At 41.3% G+C, this 25,492-nt stretch overlaps 1 protein-coding gene across 3 annotated transcripts in view; it reads left to right on the forward strand.

The window, feature by feature from the left end:
* Positions 1 to 25,492, forward strand: part of AGBL1 (AGBL carboxypeptidase 1) — a 926,786-nt gene that overhangs the window by 357,304 nt on the left and 543,990 nt on the right. For all 3 annotated transcript variants that reach the window (XM_070358226.1, XM_070358228.1, XM_070358227.1), the window contains exon 18: positions 1,297 to 1,477. In XM_070358226.1, the coding sequence (XP_070214327.1) occupies positions 1,297 to 1,477 (181 nt within the window). The remainder of the gene's footprint in view (positions 1 to 1,296; positions 1,478 to 25,492) is intronic.

Below are 25,492 nucleotides of genomic sequence, written 5' to 3' on the forward strand. Positions count from 1 at the left end.
TTATTCAGTTTTGTCTTTCTTTGTATAGAATTAGAGATACAGTTTATACCTTCAAAAATATTACTCTTTAAGGGAAGAAAAGCCATAAACTCATAGTTAAATATTTAACTAATGATTTGAATAATTAGGAAGAAAATGACTTGTTTAACTTTTAGACTGTTTAGTGGCTAGTGTATTTATACCTGGCAAAAATTTAGTTCTCGTCTTTAAAATGAGTTTAGGAGCAATAAGGAATTGGGTGAGGATACAGAAGGAAGTGAGAATCAAAAAACCCTCACAAAATCAGGCAGGAGGTTAGAGCAGACATGGTGCATTGCTTGTCTGATATCACATGTTCCCCACCTCCCACTTCCTCAAGTATGTGAGGACAGACATCACTAATCAATCAAAAGCGTTTTCCACCTGAGCCCAGATGTGGTCTGAGAATAGGTCTCAAAGCTATGTGCATCTTCTGTCAACAAAGAAAGGATGATAATAAGTCTATCTTTTCTCAATGCATTCTGCATAGAGGTATATTGTGTCAATACACTCCTTGTGATTGGCAGAAAGTGTGTTCCTGATTTCTTTTGCAAAGTGAAGCAGGTATTGCAACTCCAAAACTGAACTTCTAGGCACTTCCTTCTGTGAAATCTCTCCAGGATTGGTCTCAGTGTCATAAAGTCAATCATAAGTTTCCCAGTTCAGTTTCTGTACTTGACTCCTCTAACTGCTGGGAAATGAGAGGGAACATCCTAACCACAGATTTTATAACTGAGAAGGTAGAGAGCTAACAAGTACACACTTAATGGCAAGCAATATGCCAAGTGCTTTATAATTACATCATTTAGTTTTTATAACAGCTACAGGAGGTCAGTAGCATTGTCCTCATTTTACACGTGAGAAAGCAGGCTTGGAGAAATTAAATCCTTCGTGAGATCTTACAACTGGTAAATGATGAAGATAAGATTCAGTCTCAGATCTGGGACATCCAGCACCATGCTATTGGATCCTGAAGAGAAAACTGTTTCTTTGGTGGTCTTCTAAAATCTGATTCATGGCTTGTTTTGATGCCATGAAGTACTTATGGTTTGGATAACAGCCTTGAGCTTTAACTTTATACTCTCCTGAGTTTTACAGACTATAGAGGCGGATGGAAAATGGATAAATGCACATTAGGTGTGTATTAGAAACAATCAACCTATTTAAGGCTTTATGCCAGTCAGGTGTAAAACTGGCTTCCTGGAGATTGTCTTGATGGATATGGAAACTGTATTTAGGTTTAATTTTCTTGCGTGTGTGTTTTCTTTTTCTCTGCAGGGCAGCGCCCATACCAAGTGATTACGGCTCGAGTTCACCCAGGAGAGAGCAATGCTAGCTGGGTGATGAAGGGGACCTTGGAGTTCCTGGTCAGCAGTGACCCTGTGGCTAGGCTCTTGAGGGAAAACTTCATTTTCAAGATAATCCCCATGCTCAACCCAGATGGTGTCATCAATGGCAAGTATGTCAGGCACCTGGCCTAACTTAGGTCACATTTATGTTACCATGATAATGGATTGTTGTTCTGCTCAATGGATTTGACTTGAGAGGTCTTGGTACTCTGGTAGGAATAACTTCTCTTGAGTTCTGTTACCTTGTACAAATATCAGGATATTCTCTATAAATATTGGTATCAATCTCATAGTTTCTTTTAATAGAAAAGTATAGGTTCATAGGCAATTACTAACAGAAGAATCCTTAGAAAGAATTGAATCTAACACTCTCCTTTTAAAAAGGAAGGAATTGATGTCCATGATAATCAGATGACTCCCCGCCCACCACCCCCCTGCCACCTGGGCTGGGTTAATGACAAAGCCAGGGCTCAAACTGTGATCTGATGAAGTTAAGACTGGTGTTTTCTTTGCTTCTGAGCCTGGTGGGCCACGGCCCATGGGGTCGCAGAGGGTCGGACATGACTGAAGTGATTGAGCACACCCTGCAGATAAGTCTTTATTTTCAGTTGTGTTTTTACTTGGAGCAGGAAATGGCAACCCACAGTATTCTTGCCTGGAAAATCCCAGGGATGGAGGAGCCTGGTGGGCTGCTACCTATGGGCTCGCACAGAGTCTGCAGCAGCAGCAGCAGCAGCAGCAGCAGTGTTTTACTGAATTCTGGATACAGCTGTAATAAGCTGTATTTAAATGGAATGGCTGAAATGGTTGAAGAATGGCCACGGAATGGTTAAAAGTGAAATGACTGAAAAACGGTTGGCTGAAAGAGACAAGACTGGGGTGGTGCTTTTCCTAGCCCACTCCTACATGCCTTTCAGAATGTATATTGGGAAAGATGCATTCCACTGTTAGAAAGAGTCAGCATTTTCAGAGTTTGTGGGCTGAGGCCCAGAAAGCAGAGCAGGTTCTCAATATCTCACAGCCGGTGGATGGGGGTGACAGGGTGAACATTCATACATACCTGCCTCAAGCTGTGGAAAAAAGCTTAACATTCCTTCCTTTGGTAATAAATGATTATTTTTACTATAGGATTAGACAGTGATATCCTATGGAAAAACCAGAATTCAAGATAAATAGAAATATTGAAAGGAAACATAATTTCAAGAGCTAAAGATGCAAAAGAAGTTGTAATTTAGAATATCCATATTAAAGAGGCAAACACATACTTTTAGAAACTAAGAAAATAGAGCAATATTGAAAATGTGAAAATAAAGAGAGATAAAATGAGAATTATAAAAAATATGAAAAAGCAAATTTCAGAGATAAAATGACTTAAATAAGAAAAATTTTTAAGAAATATAAAATAATTTCTTTCAGGAAAGAAATCCTAAATATTAATAAATGTTGAAATGCTGAGAATAGACTAGTTTCAAAGGATAAGAACAAAAAAAGAATATTGAGAAGTTAAAAAGGTTAAAGATATATAAATGGTAAAATAGTAAAAGAGGATCAGAATAAATTCCAAATGATAAAATATGTTAAATTATGCCAAGATGAAAGCAAATGAAAGCTAAAGCCTATAAAAATAAAATTAAAAAACAAACAGGAGCATACTTAACAAGTTTCCTAGTTTTGTAGCTCCCCAATTCTTTTTTTTTTTTGATGGAATTTTTTGGTGGGCAAAGAACAGGGTCCTTCCTTTTTGTATATGGTGACTGGTTGGCACAGTCTGGCACTTTTTGCATATGGTGACCGGTTGGCACATACGAGGCATGAGAGGACAAGTCCCTTAGCAGGTACCATCAATCAGACCCGGGCAGCAGTCAGGCTTCTTAGATCTCAAGCGGGACAAAGCCCTGAAGCACAGTGTCCATTCCTGGTCCACAGCACTCAGCTGGCTCCTACCACGTGTTCATTGAGCTCTAGGAATCAGCTCTAGAGTCTCATTGAATCTCTCCTCCCTGCTTGAGGGGCTAAGGATTTTATTAGCATGCTTACTTAGCCTAAATGGATGGAAAACAACTCTGCAAGCCATCTTGAGGGACATGACCTTGTTTCAAATATTTTCTCATCCAAGTTGGCTCTTTTCTGAAGTTACGTGTTCCCTTGAATTATCTGGAGTCTGGCTGAGAGTGAAAAAAGCACTGGGTTCAGAGTCATAATTCTACTTGGGAATTCTGGCTCTCCCCCGACCTACTTAGTTTTCTCTTCTATTGAAACAGGAAGCTCCCTGTTGACCCATCTGGGTAAAGGTCTTAAAAGCCTAAGGTAATATTCAAGCTTTGGAACAAATACTATAGTTTCTTCTATTTCAGATGCTCACACCTCTGAATCAGAGGCTTGGTCCAGGTCTTAGTTTGAAAGGTTAATGTGGTCTCATCAGTGAATATCCTTCTGGTCTGGACATGCTTTATTTCCAGCTGGTTGCTTTGGGTTCCCTAATGGCAGGCCAGCTTCTTCTTTATGACACCACCATTCATCATCATTACCGTTATTTATTATGACTAACTTACCCTTTTTATTTATATAGCATCTTTCATCGTGGAGCTCAAAGCACTTTGTAGGTTACTTTGGATCACTCAAACCATTTTGGCTGAGAGGGATTTGGAAATCATACCCTTATTCCACTGAAAGGAAAATCCCCAGGTCATTGCACATCATTACTGAAAGACTTGAGGCTGCCATGGAATCATAACATCACATGATAAATAGGCTTAAAATCCTCAGCTCATGAGCCCTTCCCAGAACACACCTAACATATGGTTTACCTCGTTTTTGTTGAGTCCCTAAGTCATGTCGAACTCTGCGACCCCATGGACTTAGCCTGCCAGGCTCCTCTGTCCATGGGATTTTCTAGGCAAGAATACTAGAGTGGGCTGCTGTTTCCTTCTCCAGGATATTTTCTTGACCCAGGGATTGAATCCATATCTCCTCTACTGGTAGGTGGATTCTTTACCACTGAGCCACCAGGGAAGCCCATGGTTTATCTAATGTCCACTTAAATTCTTCATTGACATTCCATTTAAGGACATACACATTCCATGGTATATAATTAGGTGGATTTGTTTTTCTCTGTTTTGATCTTATGAATTTTACACATTTTGCCTAAAATGTGTAAAAATAAGGATAAGATATTACCTTCATTTTACATGTCTTAACTTCCCCAGGTGAAACCCCCTCCAAGTTTGATGCAGTTCACCTAAACATTGCTTATGTCATGTTGTTTCTGATGTTCTGACTTTCATTGGTTTTCTTGGGACACATTCCTATTCACAGGCTTCTTAACCTTAACAAAACTTCCCTGTGTGTGGTCTGACCAGCAAAGAGGCAAGCTTTGCCTAAAGATTAAAGAGCCCAAACTTGAACTTGGCACTTAATCTACCACATGAAGCTTTTCTTTTACAAGAAATGATGGGCCCCTATGGAGTTTGAGAAATCGTGTAAAGGTGGAGTAGTTTCCTTGATGCTAATGGAGACTCTGAGGATGGCTGAGAGGTTTTAATAGCAGTGGTCAGGGAGACAAAGCCAGGATTTTCTAGCAGAAATAGAGAGGGTCTTGCCAAACCAAAGGTATCTTAGCAACATATGTCTGTAACAGGAAAACAAATCACAAAGATGGTTTCCAAAAGAAACGTCCTACCATCTTGTTGGCCTGGTCATTTGTATTGAACTAGGCTGAGTTCTAAGTAATCTGGGAGGCCTGACGCAGTGATCCGTTGATTCTTATAATTCTTCCCAACATGCAATAAAAGTAGGAGACCACCGGTTGGGTTAAAGCAGAGGTGATAATGGTGGCTTGGTTAAAGCGGGAGGTGGGAGAAGACAGGCGATACCTTAAAAGGTCATCATGGCAAGTAAGTGAAGGAGAGGAAGAGATCTAATGTGAATCCCAGTTTTTGGACTTTGGTTGCTGGGTGGATGGTAGTGACAAAGAATTTTTTATAAAATCAACACACAGGCCAACATTTTGTTCCCAGTAGAATCGGAGTATATTTGTCCTTAGTATATTTGTCCTTAGTATATATACAAGTCTACAAACGTGATTACCTCTTCCAAGACCACAGTGGAAAAGAAGTAAACAACAGTAAAGAAAACAGTAAAGATGGTGTTTTGCCATCTTGAATCCAGCAGAAACTAACACAAGATTATAAAGCCAACTCTACCCCAATAGAAAAAAAGAACAAAGGTCATGCTGTAAGTAATAGCTGACTGCTTTAGGACAGCGGTCCCCAATATCTGGATTCTAACGCCTGATGATCTTAGGTGGAGCTGATGTAATAATGATAGCAATAATGTGCACAATAAATGGATTGCCCTGAATCATCCCCAAACCATCCCTCCTGCCAGTTCATGGAAAAATTATCTTCCATGAAACCAGCTCCTGCTGCCAAAAAAGTTGGGGCTCTCTGCTCTAGAAGAAACATATGAAACTATAAAGATCAGATAAAAATATTGATGATTTTAACTATCTAGGACCATTTAAACTTAGTATGGATAGCCTTTTGTTTGTGAGTTTGGAAGGCTTTATTTTACTACATTAAAAGCCCTCACAGACTTTATCTAAGAAAATATTTAGCACCTTTTTTAAGTCAAGAAAGAATCTTTCTCTTTTACATGTATTTTCTTATCCAGTAGTAATTATGGCCCAACCGGAGTATCAGTAGATCTTCTGTATAATTTTCAGGTATGAAAATAAATTTAAATACATATACAAGGGTGAAGTCTTCAGAGCAGTTTATTTATTTTTTAATTGGGGTATAATTGCTTTACAATATTAGTTTCTGCTGTATGGCAAAGTGAATCAGCTGTAAGTATACGTATATCCCCTCCCTCTTGAGCCTCCGTCCCACACCACCAGCCCACCCCTCTAGGTTGTCACAGAGCACCGAGCTGAGTTCCCTGTGCTCCACAGCAGCTTCCCATTAGCTGTCTATTCAGTTCAGTTTAAGTAGCTGATATTACAGAGGCAGGACTATAACTACCGTCTATTCTGCATTCCTTTCTATAGAGATTTAAAAGCATTAAAATAAAAGAAACTTAAAATGTTCTAGCTGGGCGGATCCTTGTATATTACTTAGTCTCTGTCCATTAAATGATAAGGTAATTGAGACTAAACAGATAAAAATAAGTTATCACATAGTCTAGTTGAAAAATGGCACTAAAAATTGTCTAGATAATTAAAACGCTCAGGCAAACACACACACACACATGCCCAGGTTGTGTAGCCAGCTTGTGATAAGGTTGGGGTTTGGACCCGTCTCCCTCCATAGCCCATGTCAATTTTAATCCATCAGCTCTTCCCAGACTTAGATGGTGTGCTTAGTCACTCAGTCATGTCTGACTGCGACCCCGTGGACTGTAGCCTGCCAGGCTCCTCTCTCCATGGGGATTCTCCAAACAACAATACGGAGTGGGTTGGCATTTTTTTCTCCAGGGGAGCTTCCTGACCTGGGGATTGAACTGGGGTCTCCAGGATTGCAGGCAGATTCTTTACCATCTGAGCCACCAGGGAAGCCCAAGAATACTAGAGTGGGTAGCCTATCCCTTCTCCAGGGGATTTTCCTAACCCAGGAATTGAAATGGGGTCTCCTGCATTGCGGGCAGATTCTTTACCAGCTGAGGTACTAGATGGAGATGGAAGTAAAGCCTCAGCCCCATCAGCAGAAATGGTTTCTAAAGTTAGTCCTGTTTTTTTTTTTTTTTTTTAGCTTTTTATTTTATACTGGAGTAAAGAGATTAACAATGTTGTGATGGCTTCAAGTGGACAGCAAAGGGACTCAGCCATACATATGCATGGATCCATTCTCCCCTCCGATCCAGGCTGCCACATAACACTGAGCAGAGTTCCCCATGCTGGACAGTAGAACCTTGTTGGTTATCCATTTAAAATATAGCAGTGTGTACATGTTGATCTCAAATTATTGACCTTGATCTTCACATCCAGTGTGACAGGGATGAAAGAAGGCATAGCCTTCCCAGCTTTCCACAGTATTGATCCATGATAAATGAATCAGTTTATCCTTGGTTTTCCTTCATGGAATCTGAATTCCCAGCTTGGCTTAAGCCTGGACACTCTACCATATCCTGCCAGCTTTTTCCATTGTAGAAGACATCCTTCCTGTTGCCACCAACTTTCTGGCTGTAAATAGCACTCGTCTGACTTTGAATAGTTTTGGTCACTGGGCTCCTCTTCCACGGTCCTCTCTAGTACATTTTCATTCAGGTGACTATTCAGGATCACAAAGTGATTATGGTGATCCCCTTTGGGCTCACTTCACCTCTGGGCTTGGCTAGGCCTCTTCCTTCCTTTTTTTGATATGTTACCAGCTCCTTCTTATATGATCTCAATTCTTTGAATGTATTTCAAATCTCTTCAAGATAAAAACATGTAGCACTGATTCTCAGATTTTCAGATTTCACAGATCAGTCACCTTTGAAAAAAAAGGACTATAGTGAGTATATCATCTTTTAAGAATTTGCACAAGTAAGAATGGAAGATACTCTCTAAGCTGCTGACCAACAGATTCATGAGAAATTCAACATCAGATGTTTCTTGGGCTGCCTCTTCACTTACATAAAATCCTACAAGTAACTCAGAGGTTTGTGCTGCTCGATCTTTAGATCATGGAAGTGAGCATTCTTACTTTTCATGCCACGATACATGTACTACTGGCCATGAAGACTTCCTTGTGGGTAGAGAACAATGTAGTCATTGAATGAATTGGCTATTCCCAGTATTAATCTTCCCAGAAAGGAGTGAATCCTGGAACAGGAAAAGATTCCTGACAAATGGACCTTTTAGGGGGAAGATACAATTCTTATGATCTTGAAATTAGAGAAACTCTGGTCCCCCTTACATCATCGAGGGTCATTTTAGAATGATGGCACCTAGGATGTCAAGGAGGTCTGAAGAAGCAATTGCTCAACTTGCTGCCTGAGAATGAGAACAGCTATCACCAATGATCAGTTTTAAATTTTCTATGAGTAGTTATCATCTGTTATATCCTTTATTCTTATTATTGTTATTGAGTCACTAAGTTGTATCCTACTCTTTGCGAACCCAGGGACCTCAGCACTCCAGCTTCCCTGTCCTTCATTATCTCCATGAATTTGCTCAGACTCATGACCATTGAGTCACTGATGCCATCTGACCATATCATTCTGTCACCCCCTTCTTCTCTTTCCCTCAATCTTTCCCAGTATCAGGGGCTTTTCCAAAGAGTCAGCTCTTCATATTTATTCTTAATACAGACTCTGATGCTGGGAGGGATTGGGGGCAGGAGGAGGAGGGGACGACAGAGGATGAGATGGCTGAATGGCATCACTGACTCGATGGACGTGAGTCTGAGTGAACTTCAGGAGTTGATGATGGACAGGGAGGCCTGGCATGCTGCGATTCATGGGGTCACAAAGAGTCGGACATGACTGAGCGACTGAACTGAACTGAACTGAAAGTGCTAATAAGCCTTTCTGTCTTGTTTCAGCTGTGTTATTGAGATTGAAAGAAAGTATCTATGCCTCAGATTGGTGAAGAAGAGCAGTGGCGGTCATACTCAGAGAAACTCTTAAGGAGACAGTGAATAATAAGTACAATGGCTAGTATGTTTTAAAAATCATAGTAATATTGAGACATTTAAAAATAAAATTGTTTTTTTAATTATGAAAGGATACGTGATACAATCAAGATAATAGGTGTTGAGGAAGATGGGATTTGATTCACACAGTGATAGAAATTTGAAAGTTCAAAAGGGGAATGCAGAAGAAACCAGATGATTAATATTTGCAGAGGCAGGCACTGCCTACAAGCCTGGGGGAAGCAAAGGGAAGCTGTGGAGTTACTGGAACCCAGGGGCTGAAAGGCTTCAAAACACTGGTGTTTGGAACTCTGAGAAGGAAATGTGACTTGTCATGGGCTTCAGTAGACCAAAGGTCACAGGTGAAAGGGTCAAAGAGAGTAATATCCAAATAGCAAGGGGACACATTCCACCTGCTGCTGGCACCCATGAGAGGATGCAGTGGTGCCATTGGTGTGCATCTTAAGACGCAGGGGCTGAGCCAATCACCTGGTGCTGCTCTCGTCTCTTTACTGAACTGGGAAACATAGAGGGTACCCTTCACTTCCTCCTCCTGCCTTCTTATCTCTCTCTAGCGCCTCTCATTTCAGAACCTAGCAGGAAGTCAACTGGCAAGGTAGTCTGAGCATTGCAATCTGCAGAGTTTTAGCTGCAGTGTGACAGAGAAGGAGACAGAATTGTGGGCTGAGAGCTCAGAGACAACTGGTGAAAAGCAAGCGTAAAGCGTCCACCTACAGAGTGCCCATTATGCAATTGCATTGGGCTTATTACTGTTTATATGTGACTTCTTTGTTTTCAAAAAATAAAGTGGTTTATTGTCTCCAATGGGGGAAAATGAAGCTTTATTATTGTAGAAAGTCCCACTGTGGAGAAAAAGCTTAAAGAAGAAATTAAAAAGCACCCAAATTTCAGGCTAACACATTGCATTACTCCAAGGGGTATTGTTCACATTATCATCTATGATAATTACATTGTGCCTGTGGAATTTTGTAAGATGGAGTCCCTCCCTGAATCAGGCTGCACAGAGAGATACACTATTAGGAAGATGAAGAAGATGCATTAGCGTTTGTTCATAAATCTACAGCTTCGGGTATATCAGTTATTTCTTTACATGTATTTCTATATCCAGACCCATTTTAACTTTTATAAGATACTGTATTTTATAGTAGAGTTTAAAAACAAACAGCATCTTCCTAATGGCAAAGAATACAAATGGTGTTATTCGTTTTTAAAACAGCAATCTTACTGTATTATTGGGCCATAATTAATTCAAACAGTTCTCCTTATAAACAACAGACAGGTGAAGAGTCTTGTCAGTCTCTTGACAAATTTCTCAGGTCGTTTCCTTTAAGATAAATTCTTAAAAGTCGTGTTCTTAGTGAAATGTTATGCACATTTCATATTTAATACCTATCATTGCCAGATTTCTCTCTATAGAAGATACGCAGATGTATATTCCTCCCACTGATGGATGAAAGGGCCTGGTCTCCATACCTTTTTAACGCTGCACATTATCATTCTTTTTATTCTTTGTCAATCTGATAAGATAAAAATATGATTTTTAAATTTAACTTTTTATACTTGTGGAAAAGTAAATATCGTATCCCATTTTGCAGATGGAAAAAAAAAATCGGATGCAAAAATCAGGTGACATATGCAAGGCCAGCCACACGGTTGATGTTTCACACTCAGGAATTAAACCCAGGTTTGTCAGGTTGCAAACCTCCCATTCTTTCCACCTGGCTGTGCAGTCCCACTTATGTCAAACCTTCCATACCGTCATACGGTGACGCTTCTTTCGAATGCTGTCAGCATAGAACTTGGGAAGTGTAAGCGCCTAATACGTACCTGTTAAGTCTAACTCAGGGTGAACCTGACCTTTCTAAAGTGTTTTAACATGTGGCCCTCCAGAGAGTTCATCTTCAGACCAGAGTAAGAGCTCTAAAGCAGTGGTCCACAAGCTTTTTGACACCAGGGACCCTTTTCATGAAACACAATTTTTCCACAGACTGGATGAGGATGGCTTCAGGATGATTCAAGTGCATTACGTTTATTCTGCACTTTATTTCTATTACTATTACATCAGCTCCACCTCAGAGCATCAAGCATTAGATTCTGGAGGTTGCAGACCCTTGCTTTAAAGAGCTTTGAACCAGCTCTGTCAGAAATGAACTTTCTGATACATCTTCAGTTAAATATTAGTAAGCAAGTATTGGTGTACTACTCACAGTGTTTTACTACAAAACACTGGCTATAGTTTTTCATTCAATCTTGTACAGATGTTAGAGTTAGGCCATAAAGAAGGCTGAGAACTGAAGAATTTATGCTTTTGAATTGTGGTGCTGGAGAACACTCTCAAGAGTCCCTTGGACTGCAAGGATATCAAACCAGTCAGTCCTAAAGGGAATCAACCCTGAATATTCATGGGAAGGACTGATGCTGAAGCTGAAACTCCAATACTTTTACCACCTGATATGAGAACCAACTCATTGGAAAAGACCCTGATGCTGGGAAAGATTAAAGGCAAGAGAATGAGGCAACAGAGAATGAGATGGTTAGATGGCCTCATCGACTCAATGGACATGAGTTTGAACAAACTCTGGGAGATAGTGAAGGAGAGGGAAGCCAGGCTTTCAGCAGTTGAAGGGATCTTGAAAAGTTGGACATGACTTAGTGACTGAACAACACCAAGAAAATTAGAAAATTAGATTTGTAACCTACCCATTTGAGGTATGATTTTTATTGAACCTGGGGGTATGATGCTTAACTGTCTCTATTCCCTTCTCATCCTTTTAGTCCCCATTCACTGTTTTGAATGAATGACATATCAGGGAGCCTGTTTTTATGTCTGGACAGTCTCCAACAGGCTAAGGTTTAATCAGCATCTTCCACACTGGGAAGATTTGTGCCCTTATGAGCTCTGCCCTATGCCCTGAAAAGCAAGGACAGCAGATGACACTCCTTTGTAGAGGGGAGAAGGAGAAGCAGGAAAATACAGGGGAGACCAGAAAAGGCAGAGGGATACTGTCTGTAGACGGTCAGCCTCTATCTGTATCACTCTCTGTCTCAGCAAGGCACTTTGTCCTCCTGTCCAAAGGCCAAAATGATCCCAAGCCAAAGAGCCTAACAGAAGAAAGTTCTACATTCTCTGTGGCCTTTGGGAAGATGAATGATCGAGTAAATGTTGTCTGGAGAAATAGTGATGGTCGTTATCCCATGCCATGCCGTGACATGACAGGAGAATGATACTCCACATTGAACTCTCGTTCCAAAGTTTCAGCTCCAAATTCTCCTTTCAGTGAGGCCCAGGAAATCCACCACTCCTGCTATGGGATCTCCCTGGGAAATATTTGCTGGCCAAAGGTCATGTTTCTTAGTTAGAGCTTAGCCATGCCAGTCATCTTTCCTTCAACGTAGGATGCAATTTCTCTTCCTGGGAGCTGAAAAAGTTTCTTAAACTTGCAATCACGGACTTTGAAAATTCAGAATGTTTTGCTCTTTTGTAGTCTCTGGACCAGAGTCATCAGTGGATGGATATTTGTTTTTAAGAAAATTTTAATTTCTTTGGATATGGAGTGAAGGTTGGTTCTTTGGATGGAAATAGCAGTCTGACTCCGTTTCTGCTTTGTTTGCTGGTCTCAGTGTTAGGGGCTCTGAGAAGAGGTGGGCAAAAGGTATTTAACCTCTTTCTCTTTGCTTTACTTTCTTTATATAGATAGTAGGGGGAAATGTTATTTTGACCCAGAAAGGATTATTTGGATGGAGGAGGAAATGTTATTTTGACCCAGAAAGGATTATTTGGATGGAGGAGGAAATGTTATTTTGACCCAGAAAGGATTATTTGGATGGAGGAGCTATAGTTTTCTCCATTTACCTGATGCCCTCACCGGAAAAAAAAGGAACACTTACAGGAATGTGTCAGTCCAGTGTGAATGCTGAGATGCTCTCCTAGGCACAGAAAGGGAACACTTACAGGAATGTGTCAGTCCAGTGTGAATGCTGAGATGCTCTCCTAGGCACAGAAAGGGAACACTTACAGGAATGTGTCAGTCCAGTGTGAATGCTGAGATGCTCCTAGGCACAGAAAGGAGGCACAGAAAGGGAACACTTACAGGAATGTGTCAGTCCAGTGTGAATGCTGAGATGCTCTCCTAGGCACAGAAAGGGTGAATGCTGAGATGCTCACTTACAGGAATGTGTCAGTCCAGTGTGAATGCTGAGATGCTCTCCTAGGCACAGAAAGGGAACACTTACAGGAATGTGTCAGTCCAGTGTGAATGCTGAGATGCTCTCCTAGGCACAGAAAGGGAACACTTACAGGAATGTGTCAGTCCAGTGTGAATGCTGAGATGCTCTCCTAGGCACAGAAAGGGAACACTTACAGGAATGTGTCAGTCCAGTGTGAATGCTGAGATGCTCTCCTAGGCACAGAAAGGGAACACTTACAGGAATGTGTCAGGCACAGAAAGGGAACACTTACAGGAATGTGTCAGTCCAGTGTGAATGCTGAGATGCTCACAGAAGGCACAGAAAGGTGTGAATGCACTTACAGGAATGTGTCAGTCCAGTGTGTGAATGCTGAATGCTGGCACAGAAAGGGAACACTGCAGGAATGTGTCAGTCCAGTGTGAATGCTGAGATGCTCTCCTAGGCACAGAAAGGGAACACTTACAGGAATGTGTCAGTCCAGTGTGAACGCTGAGATGCTCTCCTAGGCACAGAAAGGGAACACTTACAGGAATGTGTTAATCTCACAGGCTCTTTTTAAAATTAAAAGGTAAAGTTTTAAAACTTTTTTTAAACATCGGAGAATAGTTGCTGTACAATGTTGTGTTAATTTCTGTTGTATAATAGTCAATGGTATGTATACATATATCCCCTCCCTCTGGGACCTCCCTCCCAGCTCCTGCATCTCACCCCTCTAGGTCATCACAGAGCATGGTGCTGGGCTCCCTGTGTTGTACAGCAGGTTCCCACTGGTTATCTGTTTTACACAGGGGAGGGTATATATGTCAATTCCATTCTCCCACATCATCTCAGCCCCTTCCCCCTCCAAGTTCATGTCCCTTTTCTGCACCTGCATCAAATAACAACAAAATGAAAGACACATATGCATTTGAGATTATTTTAAAAGTTGCAAATGTAACTGTTTTCTACCTTAAATACTTGCCTTGCAAATGTCTGCCAGCAAGTCTCAAATCATGGTCTACAGAGATTTTGCTGGACATCTGTGATGTTCCTTCTAAGAGACAGAAGGAGGTAAAGAGATCCATGAAGAACGTGGCATTTGGTGGCACTGTCTGAACCTCTGTGCGTACCTCTTAGGAAAAGTGTGAGTTAAGGGAACATTTGAGGGTTGTGGTTCTAGATGCTTTTTAACTGCCGTGTTGGAGAAGACTCTTTAGAGTCCCTTGGACAGCAGAGGGATCAAACCAGTCAATCCTAAAGGAAATCATTCCTGAATATTCATTGGAAGGACTAATGTTAAAGCTGAAGTTCCAATACTTTGGCCTCCTGATGCGAAGAACTGACTCATTGGAAAAGACCCTGATGCTGGGAAAGATTGAAGGCAGGACAAGAAGGGGACGACAGAGGATAAGATGGTTGGATGGCATCACCGACATAAGCTTGAGCAAGCTTCAGGAGTTGGTGATGGACAGGGAAGCCTGGTGTGGTTCAGTTCATGGGGTTGCAAACTCCGACATGACTAAGCGACTGAAATGAACTGAACTGCTTCTAGAGAGAGATCCGATACAGTCTTGTTGATGAACTTGTTCTTAGAGACAAAATGAAAATGATTTGCTCTGGGAACTGTGAAAGTCCTGCTGCTAAGTCATTTGCATAGTGTTAAATGATGCATAGTTCTGGGTGGATAGTTCTGGGAGGGTGCTCCCAAGGGCTTCCTTGCTCCCACCCCTTCCTACCACAGCCTGCCCACTGAGAGGGGGGTCAGCAGTCTGACTCTTCCATTTGCCTTCCTCAGATATTGCAGTGCCGAATAAGTATTACTATTTATTATTCCTAAATTTAGGATTATTAATTATATCAGCATAAACCTAATTTATGCCATCATAAACAGCGATAATAAATGCTGCCAAATGCTAATACCCAGCTCTTGCCAACTGTGCCTGTGGTTGATGGGTTCCCCCCTCTCTTCCCAGAAGCATTAAATTAAAAATGATTCAATGTTGCAGAATCATTGATCACATCGGAGCTGAGGCTCTTGGGGAAATGGGCTTGTTTTGTTAAATGCTTTTCTCCCTCATTTGCTGGGCAACTTTTGTTATCTGTCTGCACTGGAGTTTTTCTCTGTTCCTCCCCCTATAGGTGGAGCAGGGATGCAGGCAAGGAGGGAGGTGGTAGATCATTTGTTCTTCTTTCTAGATCTCCCCTTTAGACATCTCTCTTTATAGTATTACCACTCTTAACACCTTCTTTCAGCATACTGAGAAGTCTTTATAAAGCAAACCCTTGAGGATAATTTGGATGTGTTATTTCTCAATTCCCATCACGTCTACCATGTTTTTAATGATGTATGTCATGTGGCTTCCTAAAATCCATCAATTTCCATCACTGGAAAATACGAAGCACAGCTGTGACAGCTCCGCCAATACCGAGGGTGTTATTTCTTTTGCCTTTTACCCTCGGGGAGGCTCTGCTTTTATGAAGGAGGACGTAAGCCTGTGTCCCCTTGTTATGAGAACTGTAGTAAGACCTCACTGCTTTTCTCAAAGGGAACTGTTTGAACTTTTCCTGCCTTCTTCCTGGATCATTCTTTTTTTCCCATCTGGGATGACTGACGGAGGTGTAGTAAAGAAACTTTCCATCAGGTGATCCAAAGGCTGATTTAGGTCAGAGTTGTATTCTTTCCATCGATGTGGCTTTGAACAAGTTACTTAAGCTCTCCATTCCTGTTTCTTCAGTGTTTGAAGACACCTTCCCTAGGTATCATCGTGGTCAAATACCACAGCACTTTGAAACCGTTAAGCACTGTATGGAATTATAAAGGAAGGGTTCCTCGGATGGTGTTCTTTCTTTTTTTAACTAGAGGAAGGAATATGTTTTATATTTAAATTTTTATTGAGGTATAGTTGACATATGATACTACTATGTCACACACATAGTGATTTGACATTTATATACATTACTAATTTATCACCGTGATAGGTCTAGTGAGCATTTGCCAACATATGAAGTTATTGCAATGTTATTGATTTTATTCCCTAAGTTTTACATTATCTAAGCTGTGACTTATTTTATAAAATAACTACAAGTTTGTACCTCTTAATTCCCTTTCCCTGTTTCGCCAAACCCCTCAACCTTCTCTTTCTCTCCCTCTCTTTAGTTTTGATTCGTTCTTTCTTATACTTACAATTTCTTACTCTTTGCTGAAGTTCTTATTGAGTTCATCTATTATTCTCCCAGGTTTGTGAGCCTCTTTCCGATTATTTCTTTAAACTCCTCACTTGGTAAGTTGCTTTTCTCTTTTTCATTTACTTCTTTTCCTGAGGTTTTGTCTTGTTCTTTCATTTGAAGGTATCCCTTTGTCTCCTCACTTTCCCTACCTCCCTGTGTATGTTTCTACATATTAGGTATGTCAGCTACATCTCTGGGCCTTGGAAGAGTGACTTACATATACGTGATCACCACACAGGCTCTCCTCTGTGGGTGGCAAATGCCCTCCTCTTATGGTTGGACTGTGAGCAAAGTGGTGGGGGCAGGTCCCCAGTCCAGCTGCCTGTGAGGCCTGGCTGTGGCGGTTGCAGGTGCCCTGCTGGGTAGGGCTGCTTCTTGGCAAGGCTGTTTCTAAGGCCCAGCTGAGATTACTGCAAGTGTGCTTGTGGACAGGTCTGGCCCCCCCAGAGTGGGAGTCACTTTGGAGGGGCTGCTTGGGTGGGTGGATCAGGTGTGGAGGGTCCTCAGGGGAATGCTAGGATGGGATGCGTGGTGTTAACTAGTTTGATGGAGAGGGACAGACATAGTGCTCACTAGCGCTAAGCCAACTAGAAGCCAGGGAAAGGAGAGTAAAATAAATGGTGTCCACCAGCACTTATTTCCCCAGAGAAATTCCCACTAGATCCTAGCCTGTTTAGTACACACTATAAAGTTATAAGCCAGAACTCCCTGGTAAAGAGTCTGCCTGCAATGCAGGAGACCCAGGTTCAATCCCTGGGTCAGGCCCCTGGGAAAGGGAATGACAACCCACTCCAGTATTCTTGCTGGAGAACTCCATGGACAGAGGGGCCTGGTGGGCTACAGTCATGGGGTGGCAAAGAGTCAGACACAACTGAGCGACTAAGCACAGCACAGAGCACCAGAACTCTAGGGTCAGACTGATGAGGGCTCAACAGCCTTTCCACATCTCACCTGTGCTGTGATCTGAGGTTGGGTACTTAACTCCTTTGAGCATCAACTTCTTAACCTCTTTGAGCATAAAATTGTAAAATTTCCTTGTATGATGCAAGCACGTTTCAGGCTGTGCCTCTGCACTGGAACTCAGTGGGTGTGTTTTTACAAGCTCTTCAAGAGTGGGTCTTGGTTAGCCACAACCCTCTGGCCTCCTAAATGTAAGCCAATCTGGTTTTCAAAAGCAAACACTATGGGGGCTCATAGTGTTTTCTTCCTGGCACAGGTCCCACAGGCTGGAAAACACAACACTGGGCTCAGGCTGTTCACTTCTCAGGGGGCATCTCCATAGTCGTGATACCTGCCTCCTGCCCCCGGTTGTCAGTGACCCCATGGTGGGGTGAGCTCTGTGACTAGGCAGCATCTCTGCTACTCCTACCTGTCTCGACGTGGTCTTTTCTTTATGCTGTTAGTTGTAGAAAATCTGTATGCAAGTCTCCAGGTCATTCTGACACAATTGCTCATATGTAATTGTAGTTCAGGTGTATCTGTGAGAGGATGTAAACTCAGGAGCTTCCTACTCTGCCATCTGCATCCTGATGGTTTCCAGTTGTTTTCTGTTGCCTGTATTATAACTGTGGGACGTGCAAAGTTCTTCTCAGTCGCCAAGCCAAGCAGGCTCTTTCCTGCTTCCATTTTCTAGTGTTTCAAAGATATCAGGATAAGGTTTGGCAAGAATAGATGAGACAAATATTCTTCAGAGGTTGGGATAAGGTCAAAGGTGAGAAAGTCTCCTTTAATATATATATTTGATATATACGTATATACATGGTGTATATATATGTATATATATATATAATTACATGTATATGTATACAATTTATCGATCTTACATCCACTTCATAATTTTAAAATAACAATCACAAGGACAACAACCTCTTTAGTAAGAACTTTGATTGACTTGTGATTATGATTTAAAAATTATGGATTGGGTTGAGAACTGAATAAATTGTATAAAGTATACAGCACTAGGGAGGCTTGGAACTGGAAGAATTCAGCTAATGCCTATTTTCTTTTCATGCTTACTTTTCAAATAAATATCAGTTGTTGTTGTTCAGTTGCTAACTCAGGTCTGACTCTTTTCGACCCCATGGACTGCAGCACACCAGGGTCTGCTGTCTTTCACTGTCTCCTGGAGTTTGCTCAAATTCATGTCCACTGAGTTGGTGATGCCATCTCACCATCTCACCTTCTGCCTCCTGCTCCTTTTGCCCTCAGTTTTTCCCAGCATCCGTGTCTTTCCCAATGAGCCAGCTCTTCACATCAGGTGGCCAAAGTATTAGAGCTTCAGCTTCAGCATCAGTCCATCTAATGAGTATTCAGGGTTGATTTCCTTTAGGATTGACTGGTTTGTAATCCAAGGGACTGTTAAGAATATTCTCAAGCACCACAATTCAAAATCATCAGTTCTTTGGTGGTCAACTTTCTTTATTGTCCAACTCTCACATCTGTACGTGGACAACTGGAAAAACCATAGCTTTGACTATAAGGACCTTTGTCGGCAAAGTGATGACTCCGCTTTTTAATACACTGTCTAGGAGAAGGCGATGGCACCCCACTCCAGTACTCTTGCCTGGAAACTCCCATGGAAGGAGGAGCCTGGTAGGCTGCAGTCCATGGGGCTGCTAAGAGTCGGACACGACTGAGCGACTTCACTTTCACTTCTCACTTTCATGCATTGGAGAAGGAAATGACAACCCACTCCAGTGTTCTTGCCTGGAGAATCCCAGGGACACGGGAGCCTGGTGGGCTGCCGTCTATGGGGTCACACAGAGTGGGACACGACTGAGGTGACTTAGCAATAGCAGCAGCAGCAGCAGCAGGTTTTTTATAGTTTTCCTTCCAAGGAGCAAGCATATTTTAATTTCATGGCTATAGGCACCACCCTCAGTGATTTTGAAGCCCAAGGAGCGGGGGGCGAAATCTGTCACTGCTTCCGTTTTAAATAAATTTAGTTGTTCCGTTTGAACGGATGAAAATCTGGCCTCTTGTGTTTTAGAACACAGCCTCAACCTCAACCTTCAGCCTCAACCTCCATCAGGGCATCTCCAAGAGTGTTTCGGGGTATCTGTATGAGCAGTGTCTATGGTGGAATCTGTCTCCCCCAGCCTAGGGACTGCCTCCTTGGTGTACTCAGTCTCAGCATCTTAGCCAGCCTCATTGCCCAGCACCCACAGAAGCCTGGATTCCTGTGAAAGTGCGCCCCATGAGGAACCAGAAGGAAATGCACCTCTAAGCCTGGCATTGGGCAAGTGCTGGGAGCCTTGTTCTTGCAAATTCTGGGTCCTGCTGCCTGGCTGGCCGTAACAGGAAAGTCAAAGACAGCACGTAAACCTTGGTAATGTGGCTCCACCCTCCCTACCCTGGCTTCCAGGTTGTCTTTTTCTTGGAAAAGGTTATTTATCTCCCTGAGCCACCAAGCCCTTTTGAATTATTAGTCTTATTCCTTTATTGCCCTGCTTCCTTGTTGCAAATGTGTTCCTATACATCTTCACTGCGTAGGAAACTCTTTTCTATTTACAGCTTCTCTCTGCTCCTCACCCCTCCCCCTGGCCCAATAACAGCCAAGGAGATAAATAAGAAACATAACTCTTTTTGGCTATTATTTTTTTTTCTTACCCTGCACAGTAATATATATAATAACAAGAAAACAAATCTTATTACTAAAGTAATTACAATAAATAAAAAATAACCGAGTGTGGAGCTTAAGGAAGGGGGCATGTCAGGGGAGTGATTGCAACAGGATTTAAAAAATCTAATTTACTAGCACCAGTCTCACTGTTCTGTGGATGCCTCGTTTAGGAGATTGTGTCTAATTAGGGAGTGTTGTTATCACTCATTGAATACACCCGCCCCTAGCTGACTTGTACTTTGGGTCTTTGAAGGGAAAATTTGGCTCAAGGAATCCCTGGAGAAATTTCCTTGTCAGCAGCCCTGTGTTGATAACAGCTACATTTTGCATGCTAAGTTGTATAATTGTCAAAACATGGGAACTGCAAAGAACTGCATGGTATCCTTCCCTCTGATCATAGGTAATCTCCTCCTTCATCATCTAAATAGCTGGGTATTTATCCTGTCATTTGTGAATTTCTAAGTAGAGGTCACAGAGCACGCCTTTGTAAAACATGCTGGTGCTGACCAGTTCTTTTTGTTACAGTGTTTTTCCTTGAAGCCAATCTAATTTTATCTGAAAGCAATTTATGTCTCTTTGTTCTTGTGTGGTCCAGAGTGGAAATGCGGAATAGTTATTTTTCTTCATTATTTATGGCTATTATCTCATTTATGATAGCCATTTTTCCAAGTCGTTTTAGTATTTGAATCATTTCTTTTCTTTAAACTATGTCCTTGTATGGTCTGCATTTAGTATTTTTTAACTACACTGTAATTGTCCCTGTTTGGTTTCTTTAGCCTTCTTCAAGTTACCCTGGGTATGGAAGGCACTTTAGGAGTGGCATAATAGTTTTATCATGTCTTTGAGCATCATTCTTCAACATCAGCATCACAGAAACATAATCACATTTGTTAATCCATTATGTGCTCATGTGATCTAACTTACTCTGGCCAATTGGTCTTAGTCATCGAACACATTTGAAATCCAGGAAAAATGCACAGTTTAAACACATAATATGCCGTCTCATTTCTCAACCGTCACTCCTGCAACCATCTCTGAAAAACACAGCCAACATCATCGATAAAGTGGCAAATATTAATTGAGCATTTAGCAATTGTTTGATAATGCTAAACATTGTGCATGCATTATCTATTTTCATCTTCATAACAACCCTCTGTGATAAGTCCCTAATATGACTTAATCGTGAGGACATGAATTTGAGCAAATGGCAGAAGATAATGGAGGACAGAGGAGCCTGACATGCTGCAGTTTTGAGGTTGTAAAGAGTTGAACACAACTTAGTGACTCAACAACAACAACAAATTATTTTAGGAGCAAAAGGAGATAGAACACAGATAATGAAGAGGGTATAGAATTGAGGTTTGTGTATGAATGTGTGTATGTGTGTGTGCATGTATGTTTGTGTTTGTGTGTGTGTTTCTAGAACCTGTCCACTTACCAATACATTATACATGATATCAAAAGTTAAAAGAATCCTATGTTAGCACTGGATAGGCTCTTTGCATTTCAATAAATCGAGCCCTGCTCTCTTTCTTTACAGAAGATAAAAATGATGCCTAGTTAGGTTCAATAGGTTTTTAAATCCTTAGAATTTTGGAGCTGAGTATAGAGGCTAAGTCTAAAATTTTCCCCACTGAATGGCCATTTCATGTGAGGCTAATGCATTTGCAACCAATGTAGACATTTATTAATAACTTTATGCATAATCTTATGGCATTTAGGCAAGTAACACACAGCTAAGTACTTTCTACATTCTGTACTTCTCTGTGCAAAACTGCAGTCCCTCACTAGTCTAAGATGGCATCCCAGGAATGGTGAGACATCAAAGAGAGATTACACAGGGGAAACAGGGACCTCCCTGGTGAGCTGGTGGTTGAGAATCCACTTCCATTGCAGGGGATGTTGGTTCCATTCCTGTTTGGAAAGCTAAGGTCCCACATGCCACGGGACAACAGAGTCCTCATTCCTCAACTCCCGAGCCTGCATGCTACAACTAAGACTCGATGCAGCCAAATAAATAAATGAAAAGAAATATGCCAAAATGTCAAAAGGGTAAGCAGAGCATTCTTGGAAGAATGGTGAAGATTTCTTTAGGCCAATGTTTCCCAAACTGGGTCTGAAGCACGCTAGCAGATTGGTGCTAATAGATGTTTCTTAAATTATGGGTGCTCTGGTTGGAAGACATTACAAATTTAATGCAAAAAGATTTCTTTGTTCAGAACCTACCAGTCCTATTGGAATATTAACTTGCATGGAGACTGTCCAATAGGGGATAAAATGCATGGCATTTACTGAACTTACTTAAACAGGGTCATACTTGTTGATATAGACCTAGAAGATCTAGAGGAATATTGTTGTTGCTGTATCATCATTAATTTGGGTCCAACTCTTTTGCAACCATGTGGACTGTAGCCAGCTAGGCTTCTCTGTCCATGGGATTTCTCAGGCAAGAATGCTACACCTATGGCTGATTCATGTTGATGTATGGCAGAGGCCAATGTAATATTGTAAAGCAATTATCCTCCAATAAAAAAGCGAGAAAAAGCAAACAAACAATAAAGAATACTGGAGTGGATTGCTATTTCCTCCTCCAGGGGATCTTCCCACCCGGGGAAGGAACCCATATTTCCTGCTTGGCAGGTGGCTTCTTTACCACTGAGCCACCAGGGAAGCCTCTTTAAAGGAATACTAGTGATCCTTCAACTTGGGTGTTGGAGAAGACTCTTGAGAGTCCTTTGGACAGCAAGGAGATCAAACCAGTCCATCCTAAAGGAAATCAACCCTGAATATTCATTGGAAGGACTGATGCTGAAGCTGAAGGTCCAATACTCTGGCCACCTGATGCGAAGAGCTGCCTCACTGGAAAAGACTGATACTGGGAAAGAATGAAGGCAGGAGAAGGGGATGATAGAGAATGAGATGGTTGGATGGTATCACCGACTCAATGGACATGAATTTGAGCAAGCTCTGGGAGATGGTGAAGGATAGGGAAGCCTGACATGCTGCAGTCCACGGGGTCACAAAGAGTTGGACACGACTGAGTGACTGAGCAACAACTTGGAAAGTGTGGCTCAAGACTTTTAAGTGAGATGCCAACGTAAAATGAAGCACATTACTTTTAAGGAAGCATATTTGCATAGTGGCTGAGAACACGCATTCTGGAGTTGTACATCTTAGGCTTGCTACTTACTGTCTGTGTGATCTTGGACAAGAAGCTTTCATGGTTTGGATTATGTGGGAAACGTTCTGAGAGGGAGATTTGCTATAGTATGTTTATTGTAGCATGCTTTTGAGAATAACACCTGTGAGGGAATGGAGGTAGCTGAACCAGGACTAGCGTAGGGTTGATTACTGACGAAGTTATTGCAGAGGCCTCAGGTGATGAACGGGAAATTCTGCAGCTGGGGTAGGCTTTGGATATCCTGAGTTAAACCGTGTGAACTGAACCTTTCCTTTGTGAATCTGACTAATGACCAATCATTAAATGTGGGCTGTCCCTGGGGAGAGGGTGCAACCTTGGCTAAAAGCCTTTGGACAACTCCTCAGTTCCTCAAGGAGGTACCCAGCCATGAGCCTCAGTGGCCAACAGCAGCTTAAGGATGAGTTCTTCAGTCCTAGAGGGATACTCTGAGTGAAACGCCACAGTTTCTTCTGTGCTTCACTTTTCTCTTCTGTAATGTGGGCATAATATAAAATTGATATGGGTTAAATGAGTTATTGTACAATGTGCTTACTATTTACTAGTGATGAATAAGTATTAAGATAATAGCATAGACAACAATTTAGATAATACAATAGGTAATAAGAATAATTAAGATAACAATACTTAAAATAAGTTATCATGGAATTCGTAGTTAGATTTAAGCCCATGAAAATTGGAAGAACAAAGATTTTTTTACTCCTAGTAAACTGAAAACAATTTTAGTCCCTCTGTGTTATCATATTTTCACACCAGTGGTTCTCTGTGAGACAATAAAGCAAGTAGCAAGTATTCTATCTTCTGATGTGCTCTTTCCCTACTAATGTAGGACTCTGTGATGAGAACAGTCTACTCCTTCAGAAGGCATTCCCTTGGATAGTTGGGATATATATATACACACACACATACATATACACCTGGGAAAGTGTATATACAGTGTTTTTATATACACACACATGTGTGTGTGTGTGTGTGTGTGTGTATGTATGTATATGGGCTTCCCTGATGGCTTAGATGGAAAATAATCTGCCTGTAATGCTGGAGCCCTGGGTTTGATCCCTGGGTAGAGAAAATCCCCTGGAGGAGGAAATTTCAACCCACTCAAGTATTCTTGCTTGGATAATTCCATGGACAGAGGAGCCTGGCAGAATACAGTCCATGGGGTCTCAAAGGGTCAGACATAACTGAAGAACTAAGTGTGTGTGTGTGTGTGTGTATACACACACTGGGTATAAATATATAGTTTCCCAGATTTATATATATATATATATATATATATATATATATATATGTGTGTGTGTGTGTGTGTGTATGTATACATGAATCTGGAAAATTATTCAGAATTACTTTGTTCAGGTTAGGCATTCCATTCTATAGATTAAAAAAAAAAACACTTAGAGATTTGATGCTGCTTATAAACTTTTATTCAGTTCCCCAGAATAGGTAAGATCAAGTCAAAAGACAAATGACGCTCCCATTCTACTATTTCCATGAATGTAATTTTCTCGGACATATATCTTATTCCTCATGGATTAATTCAAAGAGTAAGATAGTGTGAATTATAGATGAATATATTTCTGTGAATATATTTAAATGCAGAGCTCTAAAGAATAGCAAGGAGAGATAAGAAAGCCTTCCTCAGTGATCAATGCAAAGAAATAGAGGAAAACAATAGAATGGGAAAGACTAGAGATATCTTCAAGGAAATTAGAAATGTTCCAAGGGAACATTTCATGCAAAGATGGGCACAATAAAGGACAGAAATGGTATGGACCTAACAGAAGTAGAAGATATTAAGAAGAGATGTCAAGAATACACAGAAGAACTATACAAAAAGATCTTCATGACCCAGATAATCATGATGGTATGGTCACTCACCTAGATCCAGACATCCTGGAATGCTAAGTCAAGTGGACTTTAGGAAGCATCACTATGAACAAAGCTAGCAGAGGTGATGGAATTCCAGTTGAGCTACCTCAAATTCTAAAATATGATGCTGTGAAGGTGCTGCACTCAATATGTCAGCAAATCTGGAAAACTTTGGAAGTGGCCATAAGAATGGAAAAGGTCAGTTTTCACTCCAGTCCCAAAGAAAGGCAATGCCAACAAATGTTCAAACCACCACACAATTGCACCCATCTCGTATGCTAGTAAAGTAATGCTAAAAATTCTCCAAGCCAGGCTTCAGCAGTACGTGAACTGTGCACTTCCAGGTGTTCAAGTTGGATTCAGAAAATGCAGAGGAACCACAGATCAAATTGCCAACATTTATTGG

This window comes from Bos mutus, chromosome 21, assembly GCF_027580195.1.
Source record: "Bos mutus isolate GX-2022 chromosome 21, NWIPB_WYAK_1.1, whole genome shotgun sequence".
Lineage (NCBI taxonomy): Eukaryota > Metazoa > Chordata > Mammalia > Artiodactyla > Bovidae > Bos > Bos mutus.